Raw genomic sequence first — 17,859 nt, forward strand, 5'->3', positions numbered from 1 at the left:
TGTCGAAATACCAAAAAACTTGTTGTCATGACAACTAACTAGATATGGTGATGGATACAACATGGCCTTTTTTGTGTTGTTTAACTGTTTAAAATGAGGTAAAAAACAATGAATAATGAATAAAATGAGGTAAAAAAAAACATCAGCATTTAAGGTTTGGTAATGTGTCACAACAAAACGTTTAGTTTTGGCCCAACTGTAGGTTGGAGGGATTTCCACCCGCAAACGTTTTCATTCGCTCGTACATCTCGTACATAAATAATCTGGCGAACCAAATGTGTGCGTGAAGGCCGCCTGGGAGCTATATGTGAAACATGTTCACTTTTCTTTCGTCGTTGCCCTCTGTTGGCTCCCCTCCACCGACGACCTCGGTCGTCAATGATGATGGGGGGGGGGGGGTTCTTTCGGCAATGGTGGCATTGAATAAAGATTCTCCAGATTCTGCTTTTGACGAGGCGATCAGTCATATGATCGAGGATGGATTTGAAAACCAATCTGTTCAAGCAAGAATGGCATGGCAGCGGCATCCTTGTGGTGGACCTGAGTCCTTGTTCTCTGCTGTTGCGATGACGTTTGCTCCAGTGCCGCACACGGAGGTTGAGACAGGGAGGTAGTCCAGGAGCAAATGCAGATTGTGGTCTGCATTGGCGGAATCTGGAAGATGATGGATCGTGTGTTGGTTCATGGTTCGTGGATGACAGGTATGGTTTCTCCTTCGATGTCTTAGTCATGTGGGGTGTCAGATCTGAAATTCGATGACGTGTCCGGGGTGTAGCCCCGATCTGATCCGTTCAACAGTAATGACTCGTCTTTGACGAACCAGCTTAGAGGTCCGCAAAGCTACTTATCAGCAATGGAGCCACCTCGAGTTTGGGTGTAGAGGTGATTAGTCATTTTTTTTCCTTTAGTGGTGTCAGAGGCTGGTGACGAACGTCGGTGTCAAGCTCAGAAGATTCTTCAGTCTCGTTTGTAATTTTATTTCTTTGCTGATGTTTCTTTATGCAAAGGCTGGTATTATGTCTATCTTTACCAGTTTTGACAGGTCAATCCGTAACCGATTTGTATTATGATTTTATGATTCTTATGATATTGACGAGACCCATATTACCATTAAAAAAGGTCGTTAGGGTGCTGACGGCAGCAGATATTTGGGTCCAAACAATTCTATCAAAGTGACATTTACTTTGTTTTGACAATTTATCAAGCCTCTTGGTCCTGAATATCAGAATAGGACCAAGGAACCAGCCTCCGCTTATATCTTTACTTCGGAACAAAACCATGATTGTCCCAAGGGCGCCATATTCTAGGAGGGGAGTTTTAGTCAATTGGAAAACAGTTGACACCACAAAAGAAAAAAAACACTTGACACCTCTTGACCGGGTGAACTATGTAAGAATTTTTTTTGAGGACTTTTATTCCAAAGTCCTGCCTTGATAACTATGCAAGAATTAACCGGATTACGAGACAATCCCTCTTGACCCCTGTCAGCAAGCCCCTGGGCGGTCAACTCCAGAAGCAGAGAGGAGCCGCAAGGGAGTGCCCAGATCTGGAGGAGTACATACACCAGAGCTTAAGCACCGCACAGGGGTGAGTGGGCCCTCCCTTGGGCCGTCGGCGGCTAGCCGGAGCCGGGGGGAGGGGAGTGGAGAAGATGGAGATTGTGGCCACGACTTTTGTCGGTCGGATCGCACTGAAGCTCTTCGCGTTTCTAGATGAAAATTACAGGCTACGGCGGAACCTGGAGCATGACATCCAGCGCATCCGGATGGAGCTGGACATGATCGACGCCGCCATCCACGACCACGACGACCGTCGCTCGAGCAACCAGGTGCAGACCGCCTGGATACAGCTCGCGCGCGAGCTGGGCCACAGCATCGACGACTGCATCGACCGCTTTTCCCACCGCCTGGCCAAGGACGCCGCCGCGTCGCCGCTCCGCAAGACCGTCAGCAGGCTGAAGACGGCGCCGATCCGCACGGGGTTCGCCGCCGAGATCCGGAAGATCAGGAAGATATCGGAAGAGGTGTCCAAGCTGCGGGAGAGCTACGGCGGCGGCGAACCCAGCGCCTCGGAGGCTTCCGCATCGGGCGCCCTCTCAGAGGAGGTGCACGCACTTGCATCTGACCTCGTGGGTATGGATGAGCCCCGCGACGAGCTTCTGGAGCTGGTAAGGGAAACTGAGGGCCAGCCTAAACAGCTCAAGGTGATCTCAATTGTTGGCTTCGGAGGTTCGGGGAAGACTCTTCTTGCGAGAGAGGTGTACGAGAGTGACACCGTGGTCTGCCAGTACAAAGCACGGGCTTGGGTTCGTGCGGCGGACAAAGGCGCGGTGTGTGTTCTCCAGGAGATCCTCGAGGAGCTTGGCATGCAGGTAACCGGGGATGCCAGGAAGCTCACCACACATCTCAGAAAATGCCTCGAGCCAAAGGGGTGAGCCTACTAGAGAAATCCCTTTTCTCTCAGATTTTTTCTACTTCACTGATTGTTTTTGTTTCTGTATGAACAATGGATGTCCTCTGCTGACTTGTTAATTGTTATTTCCGTTCTTTGATTTGCCCTGCTGACCAGGTTCTTCATTGTTATTGATGACATGAGAACGGAACTTTGGAACACCATGAAAAATTCTTTCCCTGCAGTGATGGGAGTGAGCAGCAGAGTGGTGGTCACCACGCCCATTCAGTACATAGCAAATGCCTGCAGCTCTGCTCACGGTCATGTGTACGCAATGAGAACTCTTAGCGAGGATCTCTCAAGACAGTTGTTCCTCAAAGAAGCTTCCTTGGAGGATTCATCGCCTAGTAATGAGCTTGGTTCAGAAGCACTAAAGAAATGCGATGGTCTGCCACTCGCTCTCGTTACCACAGCCCAATTCTTGCAGAGTCGAGGTGATCCGACACGGACAGAGTGGGCAAGGCTGTGCAGCAACTTGGGTGAACATCTGGAAACGGAGGACACCTTAGCGAGAATGAAGCACGTGGTTCGCCACAGCTATGCCGGTCTTCCTGACCATTTTATCAAGACATTCTTGCTATATCTGGGAATTTTCCCGCGTGATCGCCCAGTGAGAAGAGAAAGGCTAATAAGGCGATGGCTAGCTGAAGGATTATTTGGAGGGGATGCTGAACTCGCTACGTGCTATTTCAAGAAGCTGATCGACCACAGTATCATTCGGCCTATTGATTGGAGCAGCAACGCAGAGGTGAAGACGTGCCAAACTCACGGCATGATGCTCGAGTTCATCCTACACAAGTCCAGATGTGAGAACTTCGTTACCTTGTCACATGATCAGGCACGCCTAACCGGTAAGGCCCGTTGGCTTTCTCTGCATCATGAAAGAGCTGGGCAGGCTAGGATGAGTCCAGAGGATTTACCCTTTGTTCGGTCTCTAACAGTCTTTGGCAAGGCACACAAATCTGTTTTGGATTTCTCCAAGTACGAACTGCTGCGAGTTTTGGATCTGGAAGAATGTGAGGATGAATTGGGTGACAAGCATCTCAGAGAGATATGCAACCTACTGCTACTTAGGTACCTAAGCCTTGGTGGCCCCATTTCAGTGCTTCCCAAGGAGATTGCAAAGCTAAAACTTCTGGAGACACTTGATATAACAAGAACCAAGATAGAGATTCTGCCTATACAAGTCATCGAGCTCCCGAGATTGATTCATCTGTTTGGAAGGTTCAAACTTGAAGATGCAAGTCAGAGAATAAGTAAGCTGAAGAACTTCCTTTCAGAAAAAAGTAACTTGCAGACGCTATCAGGATTTGTTGCTGACAAAGGATTTGCACAACTCATGGATCATATGAATAACTTGACAAAGGTGAAAATATGCTGTGAATCCACTATGGATGTCAGCAACATAACTCATCTTTCCAAGTCAATTAACGGGTTCATCCAGAGAGGCACTCATGCGAGTGACAATCGTTCACTCTCACTGAATTTCAACAAATGGTCCGAAGACTTGCTGAGTTTTTCCTTGGAAAAAACATGCTTTCTCAGTAAACTGAAGCTAAAAGGCAATATCTTGAGTTTACCTCCATTTGTTACCACGTTGGCTGGTCTCACCGAGCTGTCTCTTTCATCCCTCGGCAAGTTCACTGGGGATATACTTGCTGCTGTAAGCATAGTGCGCTCCTTGCAGTACCTGAAGCTGGTAGCAAGTCACATGGACAAGTTTGTCATAAGAAAGGGGCAGCTCAATATACTACTACGCCTGTGCATCGTGGTGCAATCCATGGAAGACCTAGAAATCGAAGAGGATGCGCTTCCGTGTTTGGAGTCCCTCCAGCTGCTCTCTAAGGATTTAGATGGTTTTGGTGGCATAAGAATGGAATTCCTTGGACGTCTCAAGGAGGTGGCTCTCGACGATGGAGTGAGCGACGAAGCAAAACAGGAGTGGGAAGAAGCAGCAAAGAAACACCCGAGACGACCCAAAGTCTTGTTTGTGAAAACAATGTGAGTCAGAAGCTGATCATCAGATGCAGACGGGAGGAATGGAGCCTGCTGAGACTCCTGCAACACTAGCTCCCCGACATGACGCCCAGGTGCACCTGATTATCCTTTTCTATTTCAGATAATTCTTCCTATTGAAAAGAGTAAAGAAAATTGGTTTAACCGCAAGCATTGCAATGTAGCCAGTTGAGTTGAGACCACAAAAATCGATGGGGTGGCCTGAAGATTGACTGACCACTGGTGGTATGTGGTAACCGGTAAGTCCCCTTAAGATATTTTAGAATAAGAATAATATCTTTTTTTTTGCGGGGAAGAATAAGAATAATATCAAGGCATGCTAGTATTTCTTAAGGTTAATTAAGTGCAAATTTAATGAACTGTAACATTGCCGGGATTCAGTTTACAATGCAAAACTAAACTAGAATTTTCAAGGGTGTGTACAAAATCACATCTAAATAAGAACCGAAACTACAAGGCATGGCAATGGCCATGGACCAGACTCGTCTGGCTCGTCAAGCGGTGAATGCTTGTTTGGCTCGAACTTGGTATTCACAACAGTCCTTAAAGAGGGGGCTCCTACAACTTGTTCCCCCGCCGGCCCACCCTGGATGGACACTCATTGGTGTGGTTTGACACATATTCCTAACACCACCCATTCCTATTCCCGATAGTACTACCTTTTCTGATGACTCAAATCTGGCTTTCATACTGCTCTGGAATTTTGGTGGCTCATGCCTGGAGAAGTGATCAGGAGAGTTTTTTTTTTAGAAAAGGAGGATGACCCCCGGCCTCTGCATCTGGAAGATGCATACGGCCACTTTATTGATTATTCTCGAGGACCTTACAAAGTATTAAAAACAATATATCTGAATCCACCATTTTGGCAACATATGCCGCTACTCCTATCCATATGATGAAGGAATGCTAACTGGGTCACTACCCAAACCACCCGCCTAAGCCTAACATCAAAAGCCGGAAGCCCCAGCCGAGCCACATACCGGGTCTAGGGCACAATCCGATCAGACGCACTCGTGTGTCGTCGCCGCCATCTTCCACAGGTCCGTCTTCAGATTATATTGAGGCTTCTACCTTGTCTGGCCACTCTGCCATCGACGTCACCATGACGCCAGACAGCTACCTCCTCCTGCGCGAGTCCATCTCCGCGCATCGGACGCCGAGCCTCCACAGCGCCATGCCGCCGATCTCCGTCGCCATCAATGTGTGAGATGAAGTACTGCTCCACCATCCCCCTAGCCATCACTTGCTCCAAAACGATGCCCCAGGGAGGGAAAGCGATAAAACGCCATCATCGTCCGATCCGGAAGACCCAGATCTAGGGTTTCCCTCGGAGCATCCCAAGCCTAATGACGCAGACTGCAACGACGATGCCTCGACAAGGGAACGGCATCTAAGACGCCATCATCGTCCGCCATGACCGTAGTCGGCGCGATTTTCATCAGTAGTTGCTCCACCAGACGTGCGCCATCGACGTCGCTGATCCCTTCAACCGGAGTAAACTCCAAAACGATGCCCTAAAGAGGGACTACGACGCAAAATCGCCGTCATCGCTCGATCCCAAGGAGATCTAGGGTTTCCGCCGGAGATGCCCGCGCTATCAAGGATCAGACAAGTGTAGAATCCCGACGGATCTGCCCAGCTGCCGACGAGTCGCACCCGTCACCGTGCCGACGGCAGACTAGCGATCAAGGCCCACGCTTGGGCATAGATCCGGCCGCGCCGCCGCGAACCGATCCGGCCGCGCCGCCGCCGTCCCTGGCGACCGCGACGCACCAAATCGCGAGGCCTCCTACCGCGGGGTAGCGAAGTCGCCGAGGCGCCGCCACCACCCGTCATGGCATCCGGCCCGCCGCCACGCTCCGGCCCGGGGGCGCCGGCCCGCACCAGCCCCACGCGAGCGAGAGGGCCCGAGTCCCCGCCGCCGCCGGCGACGACCAGGCTTCGCTTGGCCGCGCCCTTGGGCGGCGGCGAGGGAGGAGGAGGAGTGGGGGAGGGCCAGCCGACGGGATCTGGGGGCCTCCCGGCCGCCAATGCGGGGGGCGACTCGGGAGGGGAGAGGAGAGGGGTCCCACCGGTGACCAGGAGAGTACTCTACTCTGCATACATAAAAACTGGTGAACTTAGCTTTCATTTATAGTTTTACAGAACTCAAATATATTGCTCATTGCCTCACTTGCCAATAATTGTTTCATTGCACACATCCCTGCCTCTGTACTTTGGATTGTTCAGACATAAATTAAAGTTATCAGAAAAGGAGATATCGGCTCCAATGCAATGCAGCCACACATGCCTCTAGCAGCACTAGTAATAGTAGTGATCTAAATGCTTGTAGCGACCCAACCTCGGACGGTCAAGTCTCTGTGCTTAAGTGTCATCCCTTGATCGGTATTGCTGACACACATAGGACTCGAGGTTTTATAACAAAGTTCAATCACACACTTATTACATCGAATGTCTCAAAAAGAACTTATTACATTAATATGGCCGAAGGCCATCTAAATAAGATAATAGGGGAAGCTTCGAAGGTAGAATAGTCCATCCAACTCCACGGCAAAACTGAGTGCATGACAACGACCTAGCGCACCTTACTCTTTGTCTGAAAAATTTGCAACATAATACGTTGCAGCCTGTGTAGGTCACCATATAGAATATGCTAGCAAGACAACACTGTAGAGCAATGAACAAATAACAGCTATAACTACATGCATATATGGCTGGTGGAGGCTCTATAGTTATCATTTGCAGAAAGCTAATTTTTCCCTACAACAAATGAATATAATTTATTTACTACCAAATTTGTTGAAAACATTGAGAATGGTAACCCCATCTCAATCCCAATTAAAAGTTAATAACCCGACAAAATTAATTAAGTAAAGTGATAAGAGATCAACATAATAATTCAAGTATCAGATACTCAAGATGTCCATAACTGGGGACACGGCTAACCATGATTAGTTTGTACACTCTGCAGAGGTTTGCACACTTTTTTCCATAAGACTCGATATCCTCCGTTGAATTTCTCGCACTACATGATGTTTGAGAAACGGATGACCGAGACACAGTCTTTCAAAATCATTAACTCTTTACGACGGATGACCGATAACTTGCTTCACATGCCAACACATCTCCCGATTGATCTCTGAAAACTGCATCCCCTTCTCCATCCATCTCTTTAGCCCCATGATATGGTGCCCGACTATCAATATACCTTAAGTTGACCATGTGCTTACGGTTCCACTGATTGGTGATTGCACAAGAAAGTGCCCATCATTGTAAATGTCCTGAAGTTTCATAAGCGATGAGCTATCCAAAGCAGATGAATCTACCAGAATCAATAAACAAGATTTATTAGTACTTCAATCCATAAAAGAAAAAAATATATATGTTAGATTTTGATGTGTGTGTTCTATGTCTCGGCAAGGCTTGTCACAATTTTTTTATGCACGATCAGATTTGTATTTGTATTAGATTGATGCATCTAAGTGGCCCTTTATCCTTGTTCTAAAGAAATTACAGCGCTGCTAGAGGCATGTGTGGCTGCAATGTGTCGGAGGTTGGGGTATGTCCTTTTTTGATTACTTTGATTTATACATCTGAACCATCCAAAGTACAGAGAAACTGATATGTGCAATGAAGCGACATATTTAAGCTTTCTCGTAAAACCAGACAGGATTGCTAAGTTGACTAGCCTATATATATGTAGGATACTCTCCTGGTCACTTGTCTAGCACTTTCAGCAACCATGCATGAGCCATCCAAATTCCAGATTAGTATGACAACCTAGGTTTGAATCACAAGAGCAAGATGGTATGATTTAAGGATCACCATGCTGGCTAACGGCAATCTTGGCGTTGTAATATGAATGAGTGGTGTTGGGAATAGGTATCAAACCACATTTACTTATCTGTCGATCCAGGGCGAGCCGGTTAGGTGGCAGGTTGCAAAGGCCATCTCCAAAACAAGACTTGACTGTTGAAGTCTTTCCTGTGTGAACTGCCAGCACTACCACATTTCTAAGGAAACGAGCCTCACATGAAGTGTTGGCCAAATGAATTAGATCTTCATCATTTTGGTCGAGCGGTATGTTGTTCATTTTTTTAATCAAAATAAATCTTCCTCAAAAGTTTAACAGCTGTAGAGGCTTCATCAATCACTCTCCAGTTGATGCATGAAGTGTCATGGGACTCCACAGTAGGATCCATAGGTAAAATCAAATACATATTTGGATTATGCCAGATAAACGTGTCATCTTTACCGAGAATAAACTCCTGTGGAACGTTGGATGATTTTGATCCAGTGAACAACTTTCCGAACAAACCATTGAATAGAAGTGCTTGAATAGCTTTGCTTGCTCCAGCTAAGCGAGGAAAACAGAATGAATCTTCATATTAATCAAAAGCGAAAAAAGAGCAGGAACAACAACGGTAGCAAGAAGAGCGTTCACAGGTTGACGCTCTTCAGTTTAGGTCATCCATGCCTTGTAGTCGAGCTGTCATGCAATTCATCCATGCAGTCAGTTTTTTTTTTCCGCGAATACGCAATGTTGTGTACCACTCCATTGATAGGTAGGAGAGACAGTTTACAGTGGTGCAACTCTCGGTGGCGTCCACAAGCTGGGGATACCAAGAGTGTATGTTGAGCAGAGAGGGGGTGAGGTTTTTCAGGTTACAGGAATTAATCTATCTAAGCCTTTGGCGCCGGCCCTAGCCCATAGCCGTGCTTCACTCTTGATGTCATCAAAGAGCTGAGTGGTGTGGCGATACCAAGAGTTGGTGCATCCTACAGTCACACTTTGTAGCTTTTAATCTTATTTTTATTGTTTTGTTTTTGCATTGTGAACTGAATCCCCATAATTTGTAATTCGACTGATCTCGACTTGATTAACTTTAAGAAATAGCATGCCTTGATATTGTTCTCCATTTCAGAAAATCTAAAGAGAACTTACTTACCACCAGTGTTGAATCACCCGTGAGACCTTTCGGTTCTAATATTTCCTAGTGTGCACTAGGAGCACTTAGTTGGTACAATATGACCTTAGAATTTGTGGTCTCAAACGTTGCAATGTTTGTGGTTACCCATTTCCATTATGCAATTTTTTACCGAAAAATGCTTTCGCCCCGCTTTATATATAAAGTAAAGATCAACAATAACCAGTTACAACACACGCCATCACAACACACGCACACACCCAAGGCAAGATACATAGGCACTGATCGCAGCAACACCACCCCCAGCACTACAAGAGTAGCCGGGGGCTCAATCGAGAACACGTAACCGCGAAGGAATGAAACCACATACCACGAACCGTGGGCTCCAAGGCGGCGCCTCCAGGAAGGATAAGACACCGGAGCGCCACCACCGCCACCGCCCGATCCGAGGATCAGAGTTTCCCCTGGAGCAGCACGACGGGTAGTGAGATCCGCGACGACGCCTTCAAGAAGGGAACGAGCTTCGCCGTCGCCGGTCCGTCCGAAGATAGAACAAGTTTTCACCCTGGCCAACACTCAACACCACCGAACGCCACACCCCAGCTACCACGCCACCCACACGGCCATGGCCACCGGGCAGCACCAAGCCACGGGCTCTGCCCATGAGCACCGCACTACCACCACCAGGACCGCCGCCCCGACATCTAAGAACTCATCCGAGATTCGCCGCTACCCCAACCAAAGAGACGAGCGAAAAGGGCCCGCCTTTCACACCCCTTGGCAGCCCCCAGCGCTGAGACCTAAAAGGTCGGCCAAAACTGGCCTCCATAGACCCGTCCTGCAGCACCGGGCGCGAGACGAGCTCGGTCCTGCTGCACCGTGCGCGAGACGAGCTCGGTCCTGCTACACTGTGCGCGAGACGAGCTCGGTCCTGCCGCACCGGGCGCGAGACGAGCGATGGACTGCAACTGGGAGAAGGACAACCCTTCGATGAAGTAATGCCCGAACGAAGAGGAGATGAAGCGAAGGCCTGACACAAGTCTACTATAGACGAACCGACGCCGGAACATGCTAGCCGCCGCCGCAATCGACCTGCCAAGCCGTCCTGGAGCCACGCACAACCGGCGTAGCAGCCAAGCCGGGCCATTGCCCAACCCGCGCCGCCCGACAAGCTCGAAGCGCGGGAGTCGCCGGGCACGCACAACCACCTGCACGGCCGGCCGCCACAACCACCAGCTTACCCCCCACCCAGGGGCCAAGACCAGGCCGTCGGCGACCAGCCTAACCACCACACTGGACCCCCACCAGCGCCCGCAGCCACCGGAGGCGGCCGGCCCGAGCCGCCACAGCCCGTGCCGCCCGCAAAATGGCCTCACCACCACCCCGAGCACTCCCCACCGCCACAGAACACCGCCAGACCTCCCACACCACGAGCAGAACCCACCCCGCCGCCAAGGAAGCCCAGGCGCCGCCGAGCAGCCCAGATGCCGTGCCGCCCCGGTCCAGCAACGCGCCTTTATGCAGGGATGCCGGCGCGCCGATCTCCCCTGCGCCAGGAAGAGAAGAGGCCCCGCCGTCGCCAGCACCTACCGGGCTTTCCCCAGCGGTGCAGATCGGCAGTGATGAGGGGAGGATGGAGGAGGCCTAGAGGCCGGCGGCGGGTGCGTCTCCTCAGTCGCTCGCGGGAGCGACGCGGGGGAAGAAGAGGCCATCCTATGACCTCTTCAAGCAGGACTGGAATAGTTTCAGTCCATTACGCAATTTCAAAGAAAGAAGCGTCTGAAATAGAGAAGGATAAAAGGAACAACCCTCCCGTATCACGAAAAATATATTAAATCTCACATATTACTAAGAACTAGGTAGTTAAGAGTTCAGATAATACATGGTTCAAAACAACCCAGACCATGAGCATCTAGCACAAGAATGAAGTTGGTCACTAGTGACACGTGGACGAAGCCACAAGGGGCCTATTCTTCCACCGAGATATAGGGCGTGTTTGGTTGCCCACATCGAGCCCAACCAGGCCGGCACGGGAAGGAAGAGGCCTATTTGGTTGCTTGGTTTCACTGTTGGGCCTGCATCGCGCGCTTCTCAAAGCAGCCCAAAGCCTGGCTCGCTGGAAACACTCGGATCGACAGTTTCTCACGAGCCAGGCTGAGTGCGGCGCGAGGTTGCACGGGCGGGTGCAACGCGAGGGCGAGGGCGATGGCGGGAGATGGGAAATCTGGCGCGCCGTCCCGGCACCAAATCTAGCCTCACCCCCTTTCTACTCGCTCACCCATAGCCACTTTACTCCCTACTGCCTCACCACCGGTGGCGGCTGCGATTTCAGATCTGCGCTAGAGGCGGCGGCGGCGGAAGAGGCGGCGGCGTTTGCGGCGGATCTGGTGCGCCCCTTACTGTTGGGCACCGTCTGGTCGACCTTGTCTGTGCCATGGCTCCCCCTACGCCATCCTCGTCTCTGATGCCGGTAAGGAGGACCCCCTCCCACCTTTGTTAGGTCAGTGGTTAGGCCGTTAGGCAAGGTGTAGGATCGATTTCCCACTGAATGAACCGTCGATGTCGACTAGGTTATGGACGCACGGATGAGGCTGATAATTTAGGCAGCAGCACTGATAAGTGTGATTCAGGCATGGGTCATGTTCATGCACCAAAGAGCTGTTCGTCGTGCTGGGAGACCTTTGATCCGCTATGGTCCAATGTTTATCTGGGAACAGGAGATGATCCAAAATCTGAACTACATCTACAACTGCAATGACGTCGAGGCTCTGTAGATGCTTCGAATGAAAATAGCACCATTTGCCAGGCTTGTCAAGACCTTCAGGAGTATAGGGCTGCTACAAGATAATATCAACACCAGTGTGGAAGAGCAAGTGGCCATGTTCCTCCATGTTGTTGGCCATAACCAGAGGTTCAGGGTCATTCACAACACGTTCAAGAGATCAATGGAGACCATCTCTAGATACTTCAAGCAGGTGCTTTTTGCTGTTGGGGAGCTTAGAGGAGAGATGATCAGGAGACCATCTGGCCAGACTTCACCCAAGATTTGCGGAAGCCCAAGATGGTATCCATACTTCAAGGTGAGCATTGACAATATACACTTTTCATGGCTTGATATGCTTGTATTGTTCAAGTTGAGCACTAACACAGGCTTGTGATGCCATTTTCAGAATTGCATTGGGGCAATAGATGGTACTCATGTCACTGCCAGAGTCCCTAGGTCACAGTCTGCAGCATACAGGGGAGGAAGCACTACACAAGCCAGAATGTGCTTGCTGCTGTTGACTTTGATCTGAAGTTCACATATGTGCTGGCTGGCTGGGAGGAATCAGTGCATGATGCTAATATTCTCAGTGACAGCATGAGTCGACCTGATGTGATCAACATCCCCGACTGCAAGTTCTACCTTCGAGATGCCGGCTATGCATGTTGGTCGGGTGTTCTTCCACCCTTCAGGAAACCCAGGTACCATCTCAACGAGTTCTCTGGTAGGAACTATCCTAGGAATGCACAGGAGCTGTTTAATTTCAGACGCTCCAGCCTGAGAGTAACAATTGAGAGGGCATTTAGAGCTCTGAAGAATAGGTTTAAGATCCTGGATCAGAAGCCATGCCACCCATATTCCACTCAGGTTAAGCTTGTTCTTGCTTGTTGCATTCTGCATAACTGGATCCTCCAGTGGGGCTTTGATGAACACGTGCCTGAGGAGGAAGAGGTCGAGCCTGACGATGTTCTTACCTCGGGCCATGGTGTGGAGGCATTTGACAATGACGCTTGGAAAAACAAAAGGTTGGAGTGGGCAGATGCAATGTGGCTTAACAGAGGCCAGTGCAGGATTTGAAGAAGAGGAAGAAGAAGCATCAACAGAAGCAGAAGCAGAAGCAGAAGAAGAGGAAGATCTGGTAGCAGCAACACCGATGAACTATCCCCTATTTAGCCAATGGCTCTTAATAATTTGTTCTGTCATTTGATAGTAGTTAGGATGAATTGTCATTTGTTTAACTACCTGACACTACATGTTCAAATTGTGTGTGGTAAGCTCACCACTAGTTAGAAGTGGTGACAACACCTTATGCAGGTTGCAACCAAACACCATGTCATATGTGCGCCTAATGCAATACGGGCAACCAAACGTCAGGTCAAAAATGATTGTCTCATACAACTAAGATACATGCAGGCAACCAAATTATGTGCATCTAGGGTCTTTTTGCCTGCATCTCCTCAAACCGGCTCATTAGAGTCAGGCTCGCCGGGCCAGGGTCGATTGGCAATGTAACCAAACACGCCCATAGCGCCCCGTCCATCTCGGTGAGCTTGTTGTTCGACGAGTAGTACTGTAGCAGCGTCCTGAGGTTGTCTTTCACCCGGGAGACCAGCGACGACAGTCTGAAGCCGACCATCATGAGGCACGCCTTCCATTTGCCTAACATCTCATGTCGCCTCACCCACCCTCGCAGGCAACGATGTTCACGTCCCTGGCGAGGCAGTACTGCTCCATTCTGGTCCTCTCCTTGGGTACCTTGGCGCTCTACGTCGATGGACTCGAAAATGGCGGTGTATTCGAGGGTCTCCGCGAACCTCTGCGTGAAGGGGCCTGTGTTCATGTTGAGTTCCCGCTCCACAATGGTGACCACCTTGGGCGACATCCGCTTCACCAGCCTAAGGACCCGGTCTCAATGGTCGGCTGCACTCACGCTTTCATCAGGGATCTAGTGCAGCGTCAGGTTGAAGTTCAATGAATTCTGAGCTACCTGTTTCTTAGTAATATGTTATTTGAAATACTGTTCCTTTTTTTTATCCTTCTCTGTTTCATACACTTCTTTCCTTTAAACCACAAACATTGCAATGTAGCCAATTGAGTTGAGACCACAGATTCCAGGGTGACATTGTACCAACTACATATTCCTAGTTCACGCTAGGAGATATTAGAACAGAAAGGTCTCATGGATGATTCGACAATGGTGGTAAGTTCTCTTCAGACTCTCTAATATTATGATCCTTTGTGTGCTTCTCTGTGCATTGTTGTAGTTGTAATAGTGAATTGCAGGCTTATTCTGTTATTTTTCTGAATTTATTTTAATTCTGCTCCTTCTTTAACCAATTTTGATGGTATGTTAACATAATGTATTTGACATGGGTGAATTTTATTCACATTTAGGTACTTAATTATTATGCATGATACATGGGTTGCATCAGCATGGGATATTATTAGTGATGCTTTTTCCCGATGGTAATTGTGGCAGCAGAGGTATAACAAATACACAAATGGAAGAGGTTGCATTAACAATTTAACATGTTGCACTTCGAGTTCCATGCACTCGGTCTCTATGTTAGCGAAGTGGAAGAAGGGCATCTTGGAGTCATCCCTCGGGAAGCTATGGCAGTGAAATTCAACCTGACGCTGTGCCAGATCGTTGACGAGGGCGTGAGTGCGGCCAACCACCAAGACATGTATAGTGTGGACTTAGGTTTAATATTGTTTCGTGATACGAAAGGACTGTTCCTTTTAATCCTTCTCTGTTTCAGATATTTCTTTCTATTGAACAGAGTAACTGAAATGGGTTAACCACAAGCATTGCAATGTAGCCAACTGAGTTGAGACCACAAAATCGATGGTGACATTGTACCAACTACATACTCCTGGCTCACATAGAATATTGAAAAAAAGAGGCCTGAAGGGTGACTAGGCACTGATGGTAAGTGGTAACCGATATAAGTCCTTCAGATTTTCTAAGAATAAGAACAATATCAAGGCATGCCAGTGTTTCTTCAGGTTAATTAAGTCCAGATCTACTGAATTTCAACATCACGGGGATTCAGTTTACAATGCAAAACTTAACTAGAATTTTTCAAGGGGGTGTACCGGATCATGTGAAAATAAGATCGGAAACCACAAGGCGTGGCGGAGGCCATGGAGAAGCCTCAAGCATGCTCGCGTCAAGCGGTGAAGGCTGCTCAAACTTCGTACACACAGCAGTCACAGCCTGTCCTTCTAAAGGAGATGGCTCCTGTGTTAGAGTAATCTTGATTGATTAGTGTTCGGCTTGCTTGCCGAGACGTAGAGTCCAGGTTAGATACTAGAGTTTTGAGTAGATTCCTACTACGTTAGGAGTCAAAGCGAGTCAACGTGACTACTAGTCCGTGTAGGAGTTTGAGTTTGGTCCTAAGTATAGGTTTAGGTTTGGTGTTAGGTCGGTTAGGTTGGCTGTTATATATACAGCCGGGTCGTGATATTTGTAATAATAGAGAAAACAGAAAAAGGAATAATAAGAAGAAGGGCACGACAAGAGCCCTTGGCTATAAAAGTTTTTGTGCGCGTGTTCGTCGTACTGTGATGTGATCGATCCTGAGGGCAAAGTTCCAACAAGTGGTATCAGAGCTAGGTCGATTTGAAGCTGCGCTTGCCCCGGGGTGGCGACCTGACTAGCGCCTCGGGGCGGGCAATATGGTCGCTGGGTGGTGCAGCGACGAGGAGTGGCGGGCCATGAAGTCGCTGGATGATGCGGCGAAGAGAGGATCAGGCGATCGTCATTCGTCGGAGCGACATGGAGGGAGGCGGCGGGCTGTCGTCGGCAAGGCGGTGGAAGATGATCGTTGACGGGAGCGGTGGTGCTGTGGTGCGGTGCCGGAAAGTCGTCACGTCGTCCGCGGGAGATAGATGAGTCAAGGAGTCGTGCGGGTTTGCATAGTCGGTCGTCGTCGTCGTCGTCGTCGTGTCAGCGTCGTCATGTCCAAGTGCTTGTCTCTGTGAGGAGGCGTTGAAGATGAAGCCCACGTCGCGTGTGTGTCTCGACGAGAGGATCAAGTTCAACTATGTGGGGGCGGTAAACCAGTGAAGGTGAGTCTCTTCAATGAGGCCATGTCTCTACATGAGGCTGGAGTGCATGGTGTAGTGCACAGGGTGGTGTGATCCATAAGGAGTTGGCATGTATCTTGCTAGGGTGGATGGTGAAGTCCACCGGGTGGTGTTTTCCACAGGTTACTCGCAAGGCTGGGTAGTCCAAGGCATATTTGAGGTGGTCCGTAAATTCGCCAAGTTAAAATTGGGGAGAGATTGTTGCAAATAATGAAGCCTAACAATTTAACTTGTCGTGGTGCGAGCGGATGAGTCGACAAAAGGTGAATCATCAACAAGCCATGATCGGAGAAGCACGGAAGACAAATCTTCAAAGTGTCAAGATTAGGGAGAAAATGTTAGAGTAATCTTGATTGATTAGTGTTCGGCTTGCTTGCCGAGACGTAGAGTTCAGGTTAGATACTAGAGTTTTGAGTAGAGTCCTACTATGTTAGGAGTCAAAGCGAGTCAACGTGATTACTAGTCCGTGTAGGAGTTTGAGTTTGGTCCTGAGTATAGGTTTAGATTTGGTGTTAGGTCGGTTAGGTTGGCTGTTATATATACAGCCGGGTCGTGATATTTGTAATAATAGAGAAAACAGAAAAAAAAATAAAAAGAAGAAGGGTACGACAAGAGCCCTTGGCTATACAAGTTTTTGTGCGCGTGTTCGTCGTACTGTGATGTGATCGATCCTGAGGGCAAAGTTCCGACATCCTGCAACTTGTCGCCTCGCCGGCCCACCCTGCGTAGACATACTCTATGGTGTGATTTGACACCTATCCCAACACCACCCATTCCCATTCCAGACACTCCCTTTGATGCTACTATAAGGTTACCTTTAACCACAACTAGATGACCCGGTTGCGTCGATGGCGCAAGAAGCGAGTTAGAAGCAATGTTAGTAGTGAGTAGGTAGGAGATTTCTTTGGCACCAACTCCCAATCCCGTTGCCAATTTTATCCAACACATGGAAATTTCAAAAGCACACTGTGACAAATTTACTGGTTATCAACAAACAGTCGAGCACATAATTATTAATTGATAATTATCAATAATATTTAACGATCACCTAGGATTTTTGCTCTTCTCGAGAACAAAGAAACTTTTACCTTGATACTAAAGTGACCTAATTCAAATTCATTTCAGAGGAGAAAAACTATAGTGGAAGCAACAATTCTATAGAGAAATAACATCAAGAAATGGTGCTGCTGAATTAGGGTAGAAAAGATAAAAATATACATAACAAAAAAGTGATATCGATATATTTTATGTGCCCTGCACAAGGTATGTACTAATTAATTAAAGCATGGTATTTCTCAATCTCATGTCGGGTACCAAATATTAATCCTACAACGTGAAACTGCAAAGCTCAGACGCAAGAACATATTCCTGAATCTAATTAGCATGTCTTGCTGTTGGAAGAAATTTATATCCTATTGCTCACATTCACATATCCATCATCGAATCCTGTAGAGCCTACCGAGTACATATTAAGATGCAGTTAGAAGCAAACTAATAAAAGTACGTCCAGATAGGAAATTGATGATATACTTTGTAACAAAAGCAGAACAAAAGTACAGCCGATTCCAAGTCAAATGTAAACATGAGGTTGTGCTACATACACATGGA

At 48.4% G+C, this 17,859-nt stretch overlaps 1 protein-coding gene across 4 annotated transcripts; it reads left to right on the forward strand.

The window, feature by feature from the left end:
- Positions 1-1,490: 1,490 nt before the first annotated feature.
- LOC119302645 (disease resistance protein RGA4-like) lies at positions 1,491-15,095 on the forward strand. Of its 4 annotated transcripts, XM_037579687.1 has the most exons (6): positions 1,491-2,430; positions 2,569-4,541; positions 4,632-4,706; positions 13,853-14,119; positions 14,247-14,359; positions 14,554-15,095. In XM_037579687.1, exons 1-2 carry the CDS (start codon positions 1,652-1,654, stop codon positions 4,454-4,456), a joined length of 2,667 nt encoding a protein of 888 aa, XP_037435584.1. In that variant the 5' UTR covers positions 1,491-1,651; the 3' UTR covers positions 4,457-4,541; positions 4,632-4,706; positions 13,853-14,119; positions 14,247-14,359; positions 14,554-15,095. The 4 variants fall into 4 exon arrangements, with proteins under 4 accessions (XP_037435584.1, XP_037435583.1, XP_037435586.1 ...); XM_037579686.1 differs by having other exon boundaries at positions 13,853-14,359; XM_037579689.1 differs by lacking the exon at positions 13,853-14,119.
- Positions 15,096-17,859: the final 2,764 nt, after the last annotated feature.

The sequence above is a fragment of the Triticum dicoccoides genome, chromosome 5A (genome assembly GCF_002162155.2).
Source record: "Triticum dicoccoides isolate Atlit2015 ecotype Zavitan chromosome 5A, WEW_v2.0, whole genome shotgun sequence".
Lineage (NCBI taxonomy): Eukaryota > Viridiplantae > Streptophyta > Magnoliopsida > Poales > Poaceae > Triticum > Triticum dicoccoides.